We start from the raw sequence: 21,152 nt of genomic DNA on the forward strand, positions 1-21,152 counted from the left end.
ACTGGATTTAACAACATGGAGGTCACTAGGGAACTTGCCAAGGGCAGTTTTGTGGAAGGGTGATACCTGAAGGGTGGACCACCAATAGTCATCCTATCCATTGACCTTGGGGCCAGGTCATCGAATAGGGGGGAAGGGGGCGAGATTGCATATGCTTGGGGCTTCACCTGCCTAGTTATAGGAAGGACAAGATTTAAGCAATCAGGGAAAGGTAGCCATGCAGATAAGGCGTTGCCTGAGAAGGTTGATAAAGGCTAAACAACCCCTTCTCTTCCTCCTTCCTTAGCCAGGCTCCAGCAAGTAGATTCAAAGGTTTCTTGTAGGATAGAAGTTCCTGCCTCAGCAGGGGCAAGGAGACCTTGGGGCTGGGCTGGGCTGGGTGTGGCACTCTCCCTGCCAGCTTCTACCACCTGGGGCAGGAACAAAAACCTGTGGGTGCCTCAGACCACAGCAGAGCTCACAGAACCTGCGGGAGCCAGGCTGACCCGCCAGCATGGTAGAGTTCGCGCCCTTGTTTGTGCCATGGGAGCGCAGGCTGCAGACACTTGCTGTCCTACAGTTTGTCTTCTCCTTCTTGGCACTGGGTAAGTTGGGCTGCACTGTGGGACGGGAGACCACCGCACTCAGGTGGGGCAGAGCAGCCACACCAGGTGCACACAGCACATTGATGGTGGGAAGACATTTATCCTAAAGGGGGCTTCGTTGTGCTCAGAGCCCCTGCCCAGAGAGAACTCCTGGGCCTGCCCAGAGGCTTCTTTGGGGTGGAATGGGGTAGAAGTCACTGTCTGCCGCTCTGGGCAGGTTACTTACTCTTCCTGGATTGCACTGTGGGTTCTCCTTTGGCACTTGGATGGAGACCAATCTGCAGGCTGCCAGGTGGTGTGGGAAAGCCTCTGGGCGATGATGGCAGAGTTCTGGGCTCTGCAGCCTGCTCAGAGAGGAGGGATTTCCTTCTGTGCACTCAGGGAGGAGGAAACTGTGGCTGGTAGTAGGGTAAGTGAGAGAAACAGGGAAAGAACAGGAGGGCGGGGAGAAGGTGCAGGCTGAGAGTGGACTGTAGAGTGGGCATGCTGGGTACCAGGAAACCCGGAGTCAGACTCAGCTGGGCAACTGACCAGTTGTGTGACTTTAGCCAGCCCATGCCTGACCTCTCCAAGCCTCGACTTCACCATATGCAGAATGGAGACAACAATGCTGGCCTTGCAGGGCTATTGTGAAGGAAATGAAGAAATGTGCTGACCTCTGCTCGGCACAGACCTGGCCTGGACCCTGGGCTGGGCTCACACTGGAGGGCATGAGCATGGCCCCTTACCCACCCCACCACTGATTTGTGGCCAGAGAGATCACCCTTGCCCAAACAACCGCTCTGCCGAAGGCAATATTTTCTAGGAGGGCCTGGATCTGTGGCTTGGGAAGGGAGAATGACTGGGAGTCCATGGGATTTTTCCTTTCATCTGCTGGCACCAGACAGGGTAGGAACTGCTGCCTCCAGGGCTGAGGTTCAGCCTGTACACAGATACCACTCTCCTGGTTGTTAAAATGTTGACACACTCTGAACACATTGCTCAGTAGCCATGTCTCTCTCTCTCTGTGTGTTCCTCTCTTTCTCTCACGCACACACTCACACACACAGACGCACACGTACTTCCTCAGAAACTCCCCCACAATTCTGTAGCTAAAAAACTCCCCCTTGGCAAAGCAGGCCCTCCAAGACCCTGCCCTAGCATCCCTTCTGGTTGACCTGCATCTCTGTTCTAAGGGTTTTTAGACATTTTACACATCCCTGTATACCCCCTTTGTACAGATGAGCCAAACAATCAAGGATTTCCCTCCAGTAAGGGCTGAGAAACCATGAGTCAGAGGGGAATTCCACACGAGGCCCGGTCTTAGTCCTGATGCACCCCTGATTACCTGGCAGCCAGGGGCTGGCCTCTTCCCCCCTCCCTCCTTCTTTCAACAACAAATGTCGCTGGTCACTGAAGACAAAGGAATCAGAGCTCAGCAGGGTTTGGGAACACTGCGTAGTTCAGAGTGTCCACAGACAAGAGGCAGGAGCGGGAGGGAGAGGGCCAGCTCTGGGGCTCCTGGAGGCCAGGCTGAGCTGCTTGGACTGTCCCTGAAGTTATGGGGAAATCATGAAGGGCTTGAATAACGGGAGGCACCTGGCTGGATTTATCTCTGGGAAAATGGGGCAGAGGATGAACAGAAAGAGAGCAGGAAAGGGTCTCCCTTTGCTCTGAGATCCCAAAAGATGGAAACTAGAACAGTTTATCCAACCAGTTGTCCCCATTGATTGAGCACTTGGTGAGTACAAACAACTCTCCTAAGGAGAAGGGTGGACAGGCAGGGGATGGAGTGAATCGGGCAGCCTGGTGCAGTGGGAGAAAGTGAGCTTTGGAATTAGGCCTACCTAGGCTCAACGCATGCCCCCAGTGACACTGGGCTGGCTGCAGTCCCTCTCGGGGCCTTTGTCTCCTCCTTGAATGCCCTGGAAGCTGCTGTCTTCCTCCTGGGGCCAAGGATTGGACAGGACAGTGCTGCTAGTGCCGGGCCTATGGGCAGAGTTCAGTCTGAGCAATCTCACCTGCCTTCCTCTCAGACACTTGTCCCTGACAGCTCCTTCTTCCCTCCCCAGCCGAGATCTGCACTGTGGGCTTCATAGTCCTCCTGTTTACAAGATTCTGGCTCCTCGCTGTCCTGTATGCAGCCTGGTGGTACCTGGACCGAGATAAGCCACGGCAGGGGGGCCGGCACGTCCAGGCCATCAGGTGTTGGACTATATGGAAGTACATGAAGGACTATTTCCCCATCTCGGTGAGTATTGAGGCTAGTTGGGGTAGGGGAGGGAGTTGGCTGGGGTGTGGTCAGGGCCAGAGTGCCCATATCTCCACGGGAGAATATGGCCCTGCATGCATTGAGGAGGGTACTGGGCTGGGAGGCAGGAGCTAGGGCTTCTGCTACTATGTGACCTGGAGAAGAGTCCAGCTTCTCTCCGATCCTTGTTTCGCATCTGCAGGGATGCGGGGCCAAAATGTGGATTGATGAACGTCCAGCGTTTGAAGGAGTTCTGTGGGGTATATGGTGTGAGGCATGCCTATGTATCTTAAAGGCACAAACCCATCAGCAGCCCAGGCTTGGGAGTGAAGGTAATAAACTTATAGGTTCTAAGGACCATCTAGCCTCACACTTAACATTCACCAGAAGAGGAGGCTGACACCCAGAGAAGGAGGAAATGTCACCAAAGTCACACAGCAAGTTCTTTTACAGATTTCCAAGGGTGTACACTGACTGTGGGCAAAGGGACAGGGGAAAGAGCCCTGAATTGTTCTCAGATCCTACCCTGCTCCTAACTCTGGCATGTGGTGTATCTTTGGGCAAAGCTTTGTCCTGTTCTGAGGCTCAGTCTCCCCATGTATCTAGTAAGTAGACTGATTCCTCCTCCTCTGCATGCCTTCAAATCTCTGGCTTTCCGACTCCTGTTACCTTGTGGTCATTGTGGACACCAGGCCCTGGACTTGAAGGTGTGTCCAGAGCAGAGCACAGCAGATCCATGGATTTGAGTGAGCAGATCTTTCGGCTCCTTCAACGGAATCCCAGGCAATTTAAAGCCTTGATCTACGCAGCCAGGCAGTGATGGTTTATTGGCCAGATTGGATAGGATGGGGAAGGCAGTGGAGACGCAGAGAAGAGACAGGCAGGGGCAGTTGGCCCTCCTCTGGAAGCAGGAGAGAAGAAAGGGGTAAGATGTGGCCCGTAAGATATGGAGATAGGCAGACTAGATTCTGATCCCAAGTCTGCCCCATACCATGCCAGCTGTATGATCGTAGGTAAGTTGGTCTCTCTGAGCCTCAGTTTCCTCATATGTAAAATGGGGATAATGCCACATACTTCACTGGGTTGTGTAGATTCAATGAGACAAAGCAAGTAGAGCACTTTGTAGGTTTTCTTTCCTTTTTTTTTTTGAGATGGAGTCTCGCTCTGTTACCCAGGCTGGAGTGTCATGGCGCGATCTCAGCTCATTGCAACCTCCGCCTCCCAGGTTCAAGCAATTCTCCTACCTCAGCCTCCCATGTAGCTGGGACTACAGGTGCTGGCCACCATGCCTGGCTAATTTTTGTATTTTTAGTAGAGACGGGGTTTCACCATGTTGGTCAGGCTAGTCTCGAACTCCCAACCTTAGGTGATCCGCCCACCTCAGCCTCCCAAAGTGCTAGGATTACAGGCGTGAGCCACTGAGCCCGGCTAGCACTTTGTAGGTTTTCAGTAAACAGGTAGCTAGTATTATTTTACCCTGGCAGTGGGACTCTGAGGAAGTATGGTAGTGACCTCGAGTCTGGGGAGGACTCTGAGAGCCCGAGCCCTGCTGCTCTGACCTCCACACCTACGTAACTTCTCCCACCCCGCCTGGGAACCCTACCTCTTCCTGTCCCATCAGAAACAAGGTCTCCAGCTTGCAAGGGGGGAGGGGTAGAGGAAACAAGCCCACGAAAGTTAAGCAACTTGTCTGAATTATGGGAACGCAGGGTGGCTGGGGTTCCTGCCTTGCTCCCTTCTGAGAGTCCAGGGGCCCAAGAAGGACTAGCAAAGGCTGAGCCACAACTGGAATGCAGGAGCCTCTAGCACCGCAGTGAGCAGGGCCTCCAGAGCAAAGGGCAACGGGGGTGCTGGGCAGAGAGCGGGCAGCGGCTGGCAGAGACTGCCGTGCTCACGAAGGGTGGTAGATGTGGTAAGGCAGAACATGGTCTAGCCTGGGGGGCTCAGGATGGGGGCCCTCCCCTGCCCCTCATATGTGTTTCCTGCAGGGCCCCCTCCTGGGTCTTGTCAGCAAAGAAACTTAGGGCTTGCTGAGTTCTGGGAGCAATCATGGACGTGTCAGAGGCGGAGTCCTCATCCCCACCCCAGGACCTCTGCACTTTGAGATTCACCTCCCTTTCCTGCCTCTCCTCTCTCCAGCCTGGGCTTCCTCTTCTGTGCCAGGAAGGTCAGAGTTTCCCCAGGAAAATGTGCTGTGGCCAGCCTGGGGACGTGTGTGTGACATCAGGGACCAAGCCAAAGAAAACCTGAAGCAGGCTCTGGCCTCCAGGAGAGCTTCAGAGGTTCTGGCTCTGGTCTCACTTCCCACTCTTGAGCTGAATCCCAAGCTCACTGGGGGGAAAAAAGCAGCCTGAAAAGGCAAACACACAAGCACAGGCCCAGACACTTGCCGCAGGGTGAGTTTTGAGCCACAGCCTGACATTCAGCATGGCTAAAGCAGGAGGCAGGCCTGCAGAGCAGGCTGGGGAGGCCCTCATGTCAGAGGGTGGAGGCCACTGGAGGCCATTCCGCAGGACTGGGACTGCTCACCTGAAAGTTCTCCCGGGGTGTCTTCAGCCAGCCCAACGGCCTCAAAGGACAGCATCTGGCCCTTTTTGCACCTGGAGCATTTCCAGTCGCAGGTCTGGCAGAAATGCTGAGGCAGCTCTGCGCCTACCCTATCAACATCCGTCCTTCCTGCTCCTTCCCCAGCCAGGTGGCTCGTGAGGAGGATATCTCAACCTTAGTACTGTTGACACTGGTGGGACACAGGCCTCGATTTGCAGAAATTCTATGTGCATCTTTTTGTTTGTTTGTTTTGCTTTTGTTTTTTTTCGAGATGGGGCTTCACTTTTGTTGCCCAGTCTGGAATGCAGTGGCGTGATCTCAGCTCACTGCAACCTCCACCTCCCAGGTTCAAGCGATTCTCCTGCCTCAGCCTCCTGAGTAGCTGGGATTACAGGCACCTGCCACCTCTCCCAGCTGATTTGTATTTTTTTAGTAGAGACGGGAGTTCACCATGTTGGCCAGGCTGGTCTCGAACTCCTGACCGCCTGCCTTGGCCTCCCAAAGTGCTGGGATTACAGGTGTCAGACACTGCACCCGGCTCTGTGCACTGTTTTGTTTTTTTTTTTCCCCCAGGATCCTCGCTCACCGCAGGCCCTTTGCAGCACCATCTGCCAAGGGTGACAATGCCACGGAGTGGCCAGCAGAGGGCGAGATGATGTTCATTTTGACTATGTCCTAAGCTGGGCCTGTGGGGTGGGGCTGTGGCCTGCAGACTCTCTTTCCATAGACCCTCCCACCCTCCCATACGCCTTTACTGCCCAGGCCCTGCAGGGATCATGGGGTGAGCAGAAAGTAGGGAGCCCCAGCTCTGCTGAGCTCCCCCAACATTCACAAACCTCCATGCTCCCCTGCCATATACATGTGGCCGTCCAGTGATTTTAAAGTTCTTTTTTTTTTTTTTTTTTTTTTGAGACGGAGTCTCGTTCTGTCACCCAGGCTGGAGTGCAGTGGCGCAATCTCGGCTCACTGCAAGCTCCGCCTCCCGGGTTCACGTCATTCTCCTGCCTCAGCCTCTCTGAGTAGCTGGGACTACAGGCGCCCGCCACCACGCCCGGCTGATTTTTTTGTATTTTTAGTAGAGACGGGGTTTCACCGTGGTCTTGATCTCCTGACCTCGTGATCCACCCGCCTCGGCCTCCCAAAGTGCTGGGATTACAAGCGTGAGCCACCGCGCCCGGCCTGATTGTAAAGTTCTTACTGTGCTTTTATGAACTAGCGCCTGGTGATGGAATTTCAAGAAAAATTCAGAAACATTTTCTGGGCCTCGGAACTTTCTAAAGTCACCCGGTCAGTTTCCCAAAGAGCTAGTGGTGGAGCGTCAGGCAATGTTTTTGTAGGAGGAGCTGTTCCCACCTGATACTGAAGACCCACCCAGGCGCTGAAGATTTTGTCATGCGGACCAAACACTGTCTCCACGGGCCAAGGCCTTAGGCACCAAGGGCTATGGCCAGGGCTGTGACCAGCTGTCAGGAAATGCTGCCTGCACCATGCCTGTCAGTCAGAGCCAGGCTTGGGGCAGCGTGCAGGCCACCTCCCTGACCCCACCCACACACACCTGTGACAAAGCCTCAGGTCTTCTGCAGCCTGCCAGGTGTCTCTAGGGCCTTAGTGCCTGACCTCCTACCCACCACCTTTCAGTACACTGGGTTCTCTTAACCCAAGTCACTGGGACTCAGGTGGCCAGCTTTCACCCAGGACAGAAACCCCAGTTTACACAATCTAGGATGCGTGCCTCCTCCTGAGATGGCCTCCTTGGTTATAGGAAGGCCCTGCCTGGGAGGTCTTCTTGTATGGAGCTGGGGTCCATCTCCAGGACCCTCCCAGGAGTCCTACCTCTGCCATGGGCAGGGAGAACTGGCACAGAGCACAGCGGTTCCCTTAGCCCCCAGGCTGCCTTGCAGGGACTGGGGGCCTCCCACCCTATTCTGGTTCACTGCACCCCGCAGCCAGGTAGCTCTCCAGGTAGCTTTGTCCACCTGGGCACCATTGACATTTGGGGCTGTATTATTCTATGTTGTGGGGGCTCTCTGTACCCCTGGCATCTACCCACTCAATGCCAGTAGCACTATCCCTCCCTATTGTGACAACCAAAAACATTTATAGACATTACCAAATGGCATCTGCTGAGTGAGGGGGAGGGGCTGGGGGAACACACTTGCCCCAGTGAAGAACCACTGCTCTAAGGCCTGGGCTCTGCCTCCTAAACTCCTCCAGCCTGACTCGTTTCTCCTCCGCCGGCCCTAAGTCCTGACCACACGTATCTCTTTATCTTGGCTCCACTTCTGCCAATGCCCCCTGCAGTCCATCCACCACACTGCAGCTGGAATAATCCTCATAAAATGAGTGAAACACAACAGTGACAGTGACTCCCATGGCTCTTAAAGTCTATTTTTGCTGCAGCCTTCCAGTCCCTGCACCCCACCCACCCCTCACCTGCCTGTCCTCCCTTTGCCATCCGAGTTTTCTAGGCATGAGCCATGTCGCTTGCGCTGGCGCTCTTACTTGGAGTGCACCCTCTTACCCCATGAATCCCCTTTTCTTAGGACTCCTACAAGGTGGCAGAGCCTCCTGGTTACACACACAGAGCCAGGCTTCTGGGTTCAAACCCTGGCTTTGAGTCTATACTAGCTGTATGACCTAGAACTAGTTAATGAACCTTGTGTCTCAATCTCCTCATCTGTTAAATGAGGGCAATGATATAACACTCCCCTCACATGGTTGACGGAGGGTGAGGCAAGTTGGTATACACAAGGTGCCTGGGGCCTGGTAGGTACTGGGAGTGTTTACCACCTCTGGCACTCTTTCCAGCTCTCAGGGCCTGACACCTAATGTATTTCTTCAACTCTAAGATATCCTCAATGGTAAAATATGCCAGTATTTCATGCACCACTAAGAGAAAAAGTCTTCCAATTAGAATTGAAAGGTGCATCTTAATTTCAAAATGTTTAAAGTGGGCAGGGAGAGTGTGCATGTTAGAATTGAGGGGATGTGTCCGTGGGTATCGATGCTTGTCTGTGAAATGAGTGTGTGACTATGGTGGGTTGAGGAACAGCTGATAACTTATCAACAGAGAGGACTGGGGAGGCCAAAGCCCTACCCAGGGCCACAGGGAGTTACAGCCAGGGCCAAGGAGAATATCTAAGCCTTTCCATCCATCTGAGCTGGGTGGGGGGAGACAGGGAAGCACCCTAGTCCCTACATGCGCATACACACACACACACACACACACACACACACACACACAGCTAACCGCCTGAACTTGAAAGGGGATTTTTGAATTTTGATGTGTAACCAAGTCCCCTAGGAAATCTATCACAAATCAGATGCCCAAGGCCAGATCAGACCTACTGAATCAGACCCTGCATGTCCAGCATTTTTAACCTGCCAACTAATCTAAGCACATAAATAGGCCATGAACAGGCTCTCCCCACACCAGGCCCTGGAACAGTGCAAGGCAGGTTGTTGATGCAGGAGCCGCTTTCTCCTGGGAGAAGGGAATCAAGAGAACCCTGGACCTTCCAAGTCTGACTAGCAAGTGACAGTCCTGAGTGGCAGGATATTTCCCTGGGTCTGGAACAAAGGCTTTCTGGCTCACTTTGCTCTCTCTCTTTCTCTCTCTGATGCTTTCTGCAGGAGGTGGCAGAACTCAGAGCCAATTGTGTGGCTTAGGGCAGGTCGCTGCAGCTCGGTTTGCGGACTGTCAACTGGTGCCTATCATACTCCAGCCAGCCTCCCTAGGGCCAGGTTGAACACTAAACAAGCTAACAGCATGGCTGCTTTGTGAACCATAAAGAATCTGGGTTCTTGAGGCTCTTCACTTGGCCCACGGCTGTGAGGGGGCACAAGATCATTTGTGGAGAAATGGGAATGGACAGACATGGTAGAGACACAGCAGCCCCCCGCTGTCCTCCGTCCCACTCAAGGTCCAGATGCCCTCTCCCGGAGAGCCCTATGTGGTGCTGTGATCATTTAGGCAGGGACTGAAGAGCGTCTTGGGGTTAAAAGTAGCGCCCCTGTACCCGCTGCCGAAGAATTGAAAACATTTTCACACCAAGACTTGTACACAAGTGCTCAAGGCCACATTATCTGTAATGGCTCAAGGGTGAAACCACTCAAATGTCCTTGACTGATGAATGGACAACCAAAATGTAGAATATCCATAAAATGGAATAATATACAGTCACAGCAAGGAATGAAGTACGGATACACACCATAACATAGGTAACCTCCAACCATGCTAAATGAAGGAAACCAGACACAAAAGCCACATATTGTATGATTCCATTTACGTGAAATGTCTGGAACAGGCAAATCCATAGAGACAGAAAGTAAATTCGTGGTTCCAGGGGCTGGGGAGAGGGGGAGTGACTTCTAATGGGTATGAGTTTATTTTGGAGTGTTGAAAATGCTCTGGAATTAGATAGGTAACACACCTTTTTTTTTTTTTTTTTTTTAAAAGACGGGATCTTGGCCAGGTGCGATGGCTCATACCTGTGATCCCAGCACTTTGGGAGGCCGAAGGGGATGGATCATTTGAGGTCAAGAGCTCAAGACCAGCCTGGCCAACATGGTGAAACCCCATCTCCATTAAAAATATAAAAATTAGCCTGGCAGTAGTGGCATGCACCTGTAATCCCAGGTACTCAGGAGGCTGAGGCAGGAGGATTGCTTGAGCCCGGGAGGCGGAGGTTGCGGTGAGCCAAGATTGTGCCACTGTACTCCCGTCTGGGTGACAGAGTAAGACCCTATCTAAGAAAGAAAGAAAAAAAGAAAGAAAGAACGAAAGAAAGAAAGAAGGTGGGGTCTCTCTCTACAATCCAGGCTGGAGTGTAGTGGTTCAATCATAGTTCACTGCAGCCTCATTCCTGGGCTCAAGCAATCCTTCTGCCTCAGCCTCCCAAGTAGCTTGGACTACAGACATGCACCACCACAACTTTTAAAAAAATGTTTGTAGAGATGGAGTCTCACTGTGTTGCCAGGCTTCTTAGCCTCCCAAAATGCTGAGATTTGAGGTGTGAGCCACCACACCTATCCCACACCTTTTAAATATACTGAAACCCTGAATTTCTTTTTTTTTTTTTTTTTTTTTTTGAGACGGAGTCTTGCTCTGTCTCTCCAGGCGGGAGTGCAATGGCGCGATCTCGGCTCACTGCAAGCTCCGCCTCCTGGGTTCATGCCATTCTCCTGCCTCAGCCTCCCGAGTAGCTGGGACTACAGGCGCCTGCCAACACGTCCGGCTAATTTTTTGTATTTTTAGTAGAGATGGGGTTTCACTGTGTTAGCCAGGATGGTCTCGATCTCCTGACCTCGTGATCCGCCCGCCTCGGCCTCCCAAAGTGCTGGGATTACAGGCTTGAGCCACCGCGCCCGGCGAAACCCTGAATTTCATACTTAAAACGGATACATTTTATGGTATATAAATTATATCAACTAAAAGCAATAGCACCCCCAGAGCCTAGTAACCTGGCTGTGCCCTTCTTCAGGCCCCACTGCCTACTACACACCCAGCCAGCCAGGGCATGCACCCAGGCAGGATTTTCCCCAGACAGCCAGCTATCTTTGCTTAGTCACACTCCCCTCACCTAACAGAACTGAGGGAGGGAGACAGACCACAGCACTTCACGAACCTCCCCTCTTCTTTGTTTACCCGCTTTGAACCCAGTAGCAACCCTGCCAGGGAGGCGTTATCAGTGTCCTGTGGGACAGAAATAATTGAGCCACGGAGGGGACAGGGGCTTGGCAATGGTCATGTGATGAGCCAGCCGCAGAACCTGGGTCTCCTGACTCAAGGTTCTTTTTCCCACTAGTGGAACCCTGGTGACGTGCCAGGATAGGATTGGGGTCAGGCAGCTTTCCTTCTGAGGCTGCACCAGCCTCATCCACCAGGCTCATTCCTTCCTTCCTTCATGCCATATCCTTTCCAGAGCATCTCTTCTGTTCCAGGCCTGCACTGGGGACACAGATGCATCAGACACATGGTCTGTAATCTTCACAGGGATGTTGTGGTAGATTTGGGTCCAGGGGACAGATGGAAGAGGTTAGCACAGAAAGATACCACACCTCAGTATCCAAGTGCCTGCACTGTGGGAGGGCCTGTGTCTAGGTCACTGAGCCAGTATTAGCACATGCATCTATGTGCATGTATCCAAGTGCATGCTCTGTGGGACCACAATAGATACGTGCACGTAGATGCTCATTCTAATATTGGCTCAGTGACCTAGACACAGGCCCTTCCACTCACCAGGGTATTTCTCTATGCACAAATGCTTTTTTTTTTTTTTTTTTTTTGAGACAGAATTTTTTGCTCTTGTTGCCCAGGCTGGAGTGCAATGGCGCGATCTCGGCTCACTGCAACCTCCGCCTCCCAGGTTCAAGCGATTCTCCTGTCTCAGCCTCCTGAGTAGCTGGGATTACAGGCGCCCGCCACTACAACCAGCTAATTTTTGGTATTTTTAGTAGAGATGGGGTTTCACCATGTTGGCCAGGCTGGTCTCCAACTCCTGACCTCAGGTGATTTGCCCACCTCGGCCTCCCAAAGTGCTGGGATTATAGGCTTGCATCACCGCGCCCGGCCACAAATGCTTTTTTATTAAGGGCATAATCATTCATGCATACATGAATTTGTTTACTTATTTATTTAAAGTAGGTAATACCTTTTGTTCAAAATTCAAAAAAGGTTGGCCAGGCATGGTGGCTCACGCCTGTAATCCCAGCACTTTGGGAGGCCGAGGTGGGCAGATCACCTGAGGTCAGGAGTTGGAGACCAGCCTGGCCAACATGGTGAAACCCCGTCTCTACTAAAAAAACAAAAATTAGCTGGGCATTGTGGCAGGTGCCTGTCATCCCAGCTACTCAGGAGGCTGAGGCAGGAGAATTGCTTAAACCCAGGAGGCAGAGGTTGCAGTGAGCTGAGATCACGCCATTGCACTCCAGCCTGGGCGACAGAGTGAGACTCTCAAAAAAAAAAAAAAAATTCAAAAACAGACCAAAGGGTAGGTGTGAAAAGTCCTCATTCCACATCATGTCCTATCTCCCCAGTTCCTGTCCTCAGAGGCAACGATGACTACCAGTGTTTGGTGTATCCATATAAAGCAAATGTATTTTCCCTTCTCTGCACAGTTGCAACACTCTCCATGCATTGTCCTGCCCCTTGCTTTTTCAGTTAACAAGCTGCCATGGCCCTTTTTCCCTATCAGGACAGAAAAAGCTGCTGTACTTCTCTATGGTGACACAATGGTCCGTTGTGTGGATGTTTCACAAATTGTCTAAATAGGCCCTGCTGATGGTCATTATAAGTGGATGACAAATTTTTGATATCACCAAAACCTGATGCTTCCGTGAATAACCTTGTTCAGGTGTCATTTTGCACAAGTGTGAGAAATTCTGTAGGCTAAATTCCTCAGCAGTGGAGTTGCTGGGTTAAAAGATCAGTTATATTTTTTGGTTTTGGTAGATATTGTCAAATTGCCTTTATGGAGGTGCAAAATTACCCTCCCACTAGCAGCGAATGAAAATTTATAAGCAAGTGTTCCCATGCATTGAGCTGGATAGGTTTTTAAAGAAACACCACCAGGCCAGGCATGGTGGCTCATGCCAATACTTTGGGAGGCTAAGGTGGGCAGATCACATGAGGCCAGGAGTTTGAGACCAGCCTGGGCAACATGGTGAAACACCCTGTCTCTACTAGAAAATACAAAAATTAGCCAAGTGTGGTGGCATGTACCTGTAATCTAAGCTGTTCGGGAGGCTGAGGCATAAGAATTGTTTGAACCTGGGAGGCGGAGGTTGCAGTGAGCTGAGATCATGCCACTGCACTCCAGCCTGGGCAACAGAGTGAGACTCTGTCAAATAAATAAATAAATAAATAAACAAACAAACAAATTGCAGAGCCCATGTCCAGGTCAAGGACAGGAGAATGTGGAGCTATTCAGCCTGGATGGGGCAGACAGGCTTCAGGCCCTATAGACATCTCCAGTCTGCTCTGAGAGAGGGCAGCCAGGCCTCTGCTGCTCCCCAAAGGGAGTAACAAGAACCCTCAGGGAGTCACCAGCTACATCTTGATGACAGGAAGAATTTTTACACTGGCAAAGCTGTGCCAGAGGGGAAAGGCTGGTGGCCTCTGACCTGAGAGAGTACACATTGCAGGGCCTGGGCAGTCCTATCAGGGAGCCTCCCGATGGGATATGTGGGATTGGGCCAGAGACCCTGGGGACCCTTGGACTCTGATGGCTGGGTCTTCCAGACACAAGGCACTGAAAAGTGTGCCCCCCCCCAGTTCCTTCCAATCACCACCCACAGCTATAGTCTGCAGATTTAGCTGCTTGGCACAGCCCGTCCAGTAACTGGCCAGGAGCAGAATTTGTTAACCGAGTTTGCTCCCATTTCACCTTCACTCCACTTCACCTAGAAGCTGCTAATGACAGCAGCTCTCTCTCACACAATCTACAACGTCCGTTGGACGCTGCTACACTCTCATGCTGCAGGCCTGGCCAGACCTGTTGCTGCGATGGCTGGGGAAAGAGAGTGGCCAAGGGGCAATGAAGGCCTGGCGAGGGGAAGCAGAGAGCCACAGGGTGCTATGCATCATGCATATGGATAAACAGGGCCAGAGCTGCCCCCCGTGTATGGGCTTTCCACCCAACAGGACTCGCTCCTCAGATGGCCTACAAAGCCTCATTCCCACATCTGAAGTGCCAATTTTTTGCCCCGAGACATCCATCAGGGATTGGTTCCAGGACCAACGCAGATACCAAAATCCACTGATGCTCATGTCCCTCATATAAAATGATGTAATATTTGCCTATAACTTATGCACATCCTCCCATATAGAGTAACCCATCTCTAGAATACCTATGACACCTAATACAATGGAAATGGTATGGAATGTTGTTTAGGGAATACTGATAATGGAAAAAAGTCTTTACATATTCCCTACAGGTGCAACAATCTATTTCTTTCTGAATACTTTATATCTGAGGTTGTTTGAATCCATAGATGTCTCATGGATATGAGGAACATTGATTTTTTTTTTTTTTTTTTTGAGTCTTACTTTGTTGCCCAGGCTGGAGTGCAATGGCATGATCTCGGCCCACTGCAACCTCTGCCACCAGGGTTCAAGCAATTCTCCTGCCTCAGCCTCCCTAGTAGCTGGGATTACAGGCACCCACCACCATGCTCAGCTAATTTTTGTATTTTTAGTAGAGATGGGGTTTCACCATGTTGGCCAGGCTTGTCTCAAACTCCTGACCTCAGGTGACTCACCTGCCTTGGCCTCCCAAAGTGTTGGGATTACAGGCGTGAGCCACCGCGCCTGGCCGGAACATCGTTTTTCTTAAAATGGGGCTGTTTCAGCATGGCAGTGCCCCCATGTGGCCTTTTGGTGTCTTCATGTTATATCCTGTCCAGGTGGTGTTGGTATAAATAATTCTAGGCACCATCATACCTGAGTTTCTCAGTAGCCCTAGGAGGTAGCAGGGACAGGTCCAAATACTCTATTGCCACTTTACAAATGAGGAGCCTGTAGGAGAGGGGAGCAATTTGTCCCAAGCCAGCATCAAGTCTGTGGCACAGCCAGCACCGTGGTATCTCCAGGTGCTGTCACACACCATATCTGAATCTTCGTAAGAACCCAGGGTGGTCAGACATATGAATGAAGACCTGGAGGCTCAGAGGGGGGCTTCCCAAGGTCACACCAGTGAGTGACAGAGTCAGGGTTGGCACACAGGCCCCATCCTGGCCTGTGTATGCTCAGCAGGTTGCCGTCCCTGCAGCTGGTCAAGACTGCTGAGCTGGACCCCTCTCGGAACTACATTGCGGGCTTCCACCCCCATGGAGTCCTGGCAGTCGGAGCCTTTGCCAACCTGTGCACTGAGAGCACGGGCTTCTCTTCGATCTTCCCCGGTATCCGCCCCCATCTGATGATGCTGACCTTGTGGTTCCGGGCCCCCTTCTTCAGAGATTACATCATGTCCGCAGGTGAGTCTTTCTACCCCTGAGCAGCTCAGGAAGGTAACAAATTTTCAGAAGGGTTGCCAATAGTTCTGTACTTCTTCCAAGAGCGTGTGCAGTAGGAGAAGGAGGCTAGGCCCAAAGAAGCACTTCCTACAGCACCATGCTGGGCGCTAAGTCCATCAGGGGGTTGGGAAGAGGGAGAGGACTCAGGGAGCTCCTAGCTGGAATGGGGGGCAGTGGGGGAAAACCCCAGGCCTCAGTAGGCATTGCTGGTGATCTCTTTATGGGCTACACGTACTTTCATAGCCCCTGCTCCCTCACTCCACACCTGACCCACTTTTCTCTTTCCCCAGGGTTGGTCACATCAGAAAAGGAGAGCGCTGCTCACATTCTGAACAGGAAGGATGGCGGAAACTTGCTAGGCATCATTGTAGGGGGTGCCCAGGAGGCCCTGGATGCCAGGCCTGGATCCTTCACGCTGTTACTGCGGAACCGAAAGGGCTTCGTCAGGCTCGCCCTGACACACGGGTATCAAGCCTCTGGGAAGAGCACTCTGGGTTCAGTTGGCAATTGGCAAGGATTTTATTTTGGTGGGAAGACGGCAGAGATGAATGCAGATTCTATTTTGATAGAGGTTTTCAGTCCATTCACAATGAAGATTATATTTTGGTGTCTCATGCCCAAATACCTAGAAAAGTTTCCACAACGGAGACTCAGTGATCTAAGAAACTAGGTGGCAATGAACATATTCCACAAAGCTGGCGCTTGATCTGAGACCTATGGTATCTAGAAGAGTGATATTTGGGGTACATTTCAGAGCTGTTCTCCCTCCTTGGGGTAAAGCATCCTTGAGAAACATGAGCCAGCTGAGGTGGGAGATATTTTTCTAGGAAAAACAATACAGATTTTTATACCTGGGAGGACTCTCTGAAGCATTCTGGTCTACCTCTCATGGTGCACCTGGGAAGTTGTGGCCCTGCAAGGGACCTGCCCAAGGTCAGAGAATGGGGCTGCGAGGATCTGGGAGATATCCCAGGCCTCCACTTCCAGCCCAGGTGGCTGACCTGTGCTCCATTTCTTGCTCACTGAGTCCCTGCAGGAAGCTAAAGGGCCTTTCAGCTTGTGCCTTCTCTGGGGCCTCCCACATGCCCTCTTTCCTCTATTTGTCTCCAGGGCACCCCTGGTGCCAATCTTCTCCTTCGGGGAGAATGACCTATTTGACCAGATTCCCAACTCTTCTGGCTCCTGGTTGCGCTGTATCCAGAATCGGTTGCAGAAGATCATGGGCATCTCTCTCCCACTCTTTCATGGCCGTGGTGTCTTCCAGTACAGCTTTGGTTTCATACCCTACCGCCGGCCCATCACCACTGTGGGTAAGTCCAGGACCAGGCTGGGAAGGAGGAGGCTATAGGGACAGGGCAGGTTGTGTGCTGCAAGGGGACATGGAAATGAGCCAGATTTATTCCTGCCCTAATGGGGCTCACATTCTAGACTGGGAACCATACACACACAAGCAGATAGAATAGAAGACAGTCTGGGATAGGAACTATAGCAGAGGTGCCAAGAGCAATAGTTGCGACCAATTGCTGAGCACCTGCTCTGTGCCAGGCACTACACTAGCTGCCCTACATGAAGAAACTCAGCTTATCCTAACAACCTTCAAGGCAGGATTTTTTTTTTTTTTTAAGAGTTTCACTCTTCTCGCTCAGCCTGGAGTGCAATGGCACAATCTCGGCTCACTGCAACCTCCGCCTCCTGGGTTCAAGAGATTCTCATGCCTCAGCCTCCTGAGTAGCTGGGACTACAGTCACTCGCCACAACACTCAGCTAATTTTTGTATTTTTAGTAGAGATGGGGTTTCACCATGTTGGCCAGGCTGGTCTCAAACTCCTGACCTCAAGTGATCCGCCTGCCTCAGTCTCCCAAAGTGCTGGAATTACAGGCATGAGCCACCATACCTGGCCATACCTTCAAGACAGGAGTTACTATCCCCATTTCATTGATGGTAAACTGGGGCTCAGAGAAGTTAAGTAACTTCCAAAATATCTCACTGTTTTTGAATAACAAAGTTGAGGTTCTTATTAAGATCATTCTGACTTTTTACAATGCCAGAGAAGGAGGGTTTAATTCTTTTTTTTTTTTTTTTGAGACAGAGTACTGTTGCCCAGATTGGAGTGCAGTGGCATGAGCTCAGCTCACTGCAACCTCCACCTCCCAAGTTCAAGCGATTCTCCTGCCTCAACCTCCAGAGTAGCTGGGATTACAGATGCGTGCCACCACGCCTGGGTAATTTTTGTATTTTTAGTAGAAACAGGGTTTCACCATGTTGGCCAGGCTGGTCTCGAACTCCTGACCTCAAGTGATCCCCCAGGCTCAGCCAAAGTACTGGGATTACAGGCATGAGCCACCACGCCTGGCCTCCGACAGACTTTATAGAGAGAAGTCCATTCACCTCATCTCCATCCATCCACTTGCTAATTGAGCAGACTTGGTAAACCCCTACATCATGACCTCCCCTGTGTTGTGTAGCAATATTTTCATGAATTTTAATACTTCTGCTGCCTCCAGAGCTATTGCCAGAAGAGAGGACAGAGGAACTGCCTTCCCAGCCAGGCAGAACCAGAGAAAGGGATGAGTTAGGTCCTTCCTGATTCTTCCCTGGGATGAGAGAAGCCACTGCAGGTCAGCGTGGAGGGGTAGAGGGGAAAGAAGAGCTGCCTGGGCTATGAACTCACCCCATCTTAGAAATATAGCCGCTTCCATTCATGGCATGTTGGACTCCCCAAATCATATAGCCTGAAGGTAAAGGGCACATCCCTGGGGTCTAAAACCTGGCAGTGGTTCTTCCTGGCTATGTGACCTTGAACAAGTCCGGCAACCTCTCTGAGCCTCATTGACTCATCTATCAAATAGGAATGACAGGTTTTTATACCCATAGGATAAAAGGGAGTATTTCATGTAAAGCACCTAGTGCATTGCCTGACACATTGAAATCCAGCTGTTGGCTGGGCGTGGTGGCTCACACTTGTAATCCCAGCACTTTGGGAGGCCGAGGAGGGCAGATCACAAGGTCAGGAATTCAAGACCAGCCTGTCCAATGTGGTGAAACCCTGTCTCTACTAAAAATACAAAAATTAGCTGGGCATGGTGGCGCATGCCTGTAATCCCAGCTACTCGGAAGGCTGAGGCAGGAGAATTGCTTGAACTGGGACGCAGGAGGCGGAGGTTGCAGTGAGCTGAGATTGAGCCACTGCACTCCAGCCTGGGCTACAGAGCAAGACTCTGCCTCAAAAAAAAAAAAAAAAAAAAAAAAAAAAGAACGAAAGAAATCCAGCCGTTGTTATTACATCGGAATCTTGGAGTTGCCCTAATGTCTTAAAATTCATTCATTACCTGAGATTAGGGTTGGAAGGAATGGCAGTAAGAGCACTTTTCTGCAGGGATGAACCATGGGGGTGGGCACCTGCCCCAAGGGCCCCTTGCCTACCCTAGGCCACTGCACACCTCTATGCCTTGCAGTGGGGAAGCCCATCGAGGTACAGAAGACGCTGCATCCCTCGGAGGAGGAGGTGAACCAGCTGCACCAGCGCTATATCAAAGAGCTGTGCAACCTCTTCGAGGCCCACAAACTTAAGTTCAACATCCCTGCTGACCAACACTTGGAGTTCTGCTGAGCCCAAAGGGCAGGGCCAACATTAGGGAGCCCAGAAGGAGGTGCTGTGCTCTGAGAAGACTTCCTGGAGGTGTTTGTTGAACATATCTGCAGAGCCTTCCCAGACTCCTGCAAATCCAACCCATATCAGGCTGTAAGTCAAAGCAGGCAACGCAGAAGAGGAGACCAGACTCTGGCACAGCAATCTGCACTCCTGCTGCAAGACCTCTGCAGCAATCTGCACTCCCGCTGCAAGACCTCTGCAAGCCTCCTGCTCCTTGGCTTCTGTGTGCTCATCAGTGAAATGGGAGAGAGGGCTGGAGGAGAATGGTTTCTGAGGTCTCTGTTCTCTGTTGTAATGTCACTCAAACATTATAAAAGGAAATGTAGGGAAAAAAAGAGAACAGCAAGGTTTTTATTCCTCTGACCTTGAGTGACAGCACAAAAAAAGCCACCAGCTCCAGTCCCTTCTCCTACAAGACCCGTCATCTTGCACCCTGGATGTCCCAGGTCCTCCCTCTCCATGCTAGAGAGGAGGGGTGGCCAGTAAACCCCTGCGCTCACCCTAGGTAGCTTCAAGCTTCTGGGTTCTCTGGGTGATGGAGCGGCAGCCAGAGGCACACAGAAGGTGGGTAGGGAGGACTGTGCTCTGTTACCGACTGGCTGTATGACTGTGGGCAGGCCTCTTTTCTCTCCTTCTGAGCCTCAGTTTTCCCACTGACTCTGAGTCTCAGCTGTGACATTACATAGGCTGAGAGCTCCATAAGGCGCCTCTTACTCACCCTTTGTAACTTCAGCCCCTTACCTTGCCACAAAAAAAAGGGGCTCCATAAATGTCAGTTCAATAAATGAGAGAATTATATTTTAGCATGCTTCTCTTTCTTTCTACCCCCAAACAAGAGGGCTGGTCAAAGCCTTACCCTTGACCCCCCAGCCTGGCCCTGGGGCCCTATCTCACCTTCCCAGAAGCTGGATGAGACTGAGTCAGAGAAGACCATGCTGATCACTTCTTCCTGATGCATCAACCCTAAGCTTACCACCTCTGGCCCCATTCTGTTGGGAAAGAAGTGGAGGTCAATTTGTTAAGACACAGGGCAGGCCAGCACAGAGAATGGAAACCAGATGTGAGATATGTGCATGTGTCTGCAGGGGTGTGGGGGGTGTGGAGGGGTAAGATGGGGACAGACACCCTGACCAGAGTTCTAGATTCCTGGATTAGGGCCGTGCATCAGTAGGGAGGGAACAGAGGGTGGGTGGGTTGGACCAGGGTTTGTGACTCTTCCTCACCCTCTAGTGGGGAAACAGACCCTTCCCTGCCAGGAGCAGATCACACCCATAACCGCAACACAGGGCACTTAGAGAAGTGTACATTTGGGTTTCAATCCTGGCTCTGGCTCTGCCCCTTTTCAGTGATCCTGGGCAAGCCACATCTCCAAACCTCGATTTTGTCATTTGAGAAATAAATACCATAGTATCCACCTTCAGTGTTGTGAACAGTTCATGAGATAACAAGATATTCCATGTCCTTTGTGACATGATGTGCAGTATGTGTGAATTAGAAGCCAGGTAACAAAGGTACCCAATGTCTCATGAAAGTGCCTCTTATTATCCTATTAGGCAGAGTGGTATAAGGGTCACAAGAGGAGCAGGAAGAAGAAGCAGTGGAGTTTAGAGAAGGGAGGGATGATTTACAGCCGAAGGGAGGACTTGGAGGAGGTGACACTTGGGAAAGACCTTGAAGGAAGGGGGAGATTTGCAAAGGAGATAAATAACGGCCCATAGTAATTACCTACCGCTGTATAACGAACCACTTCAAAACTTAATGGCTGGCCGGGCATGGTGGCTCATATCTGTAATCCTAGCACTTTGGGGGGCCAAGGTGGGTGGATCACTTGAGCCCAAGAGTTTGAGGCCAGCCTAGGAAACACGGTGAAACCCCGGCTCTACAAAAAGAGAAATACATACAAAAATTAGCCCGGCGTAGCCGGGTGCGGTGGCTCATGCCTGTAATCCCAGCACTTTGGGAGGCTGAGGTGGGTGGATCACGAGGTCAGTAGATCGAGACCATCCTGGCTAACATGGTGAAAACCCGTCTCTACTAAAAATACAAAAAATTAGCCGGGCTTGGTGGCAGGCACCTGTAGTCCCAGCTACTCAGGAAGCTGAGGTGGGAGAACGGCGTGAACCC

General features: G+C 51.4%; 1 protein-coding gene across 1 annotated transcript; it reads left to right on the forward strand.

Annotated features, from left to right (window-relative positions):
- Positions 1-461: 461 nt before the first annotated feature.
- MOGAT2 (monoacylglycerol O-acyltransferase 2) lies at positions 462-19,830 on the forward strand. Its single transcript, XM_055281339.2, has 6 exons — positions 462-584; positions 2,636-2,814; positions 15,132-15,336; positions 15,666-15,840; positions 16,486-16,685; positions 18,832-19,830. The coding sequence occupies exons 1-6, from the start codon at positions 494-496 to the stop codon at positions 18,984-18,986; spliced, it is 1,005 nt and encodes a 334-aa protein (XP_055137314.1). The 5' UTR covers positions 462-493; the 3' UTR covers positions 18,987-19,830.
- Positions 19,831-21,152: the final 1,322 nt, after the last annotated feature.

Source organism: Symphalangus syndactylus, chromosome 6 (assembly GCF_028878055.3).
Source record: "Symphalangus syndactylus isolate Jambi chromosome 6, NHGRI_mSymSyn1-v2.1_pri, whole genome shotgun sequence".
Classification (NCBI taxonomy): domain Eukaryota; kingdom Metazoa; phylum Chordata; class Mammalia; order Primates; family Hylobatidae; genus Symphalangus; species Symphalangus syndactylus.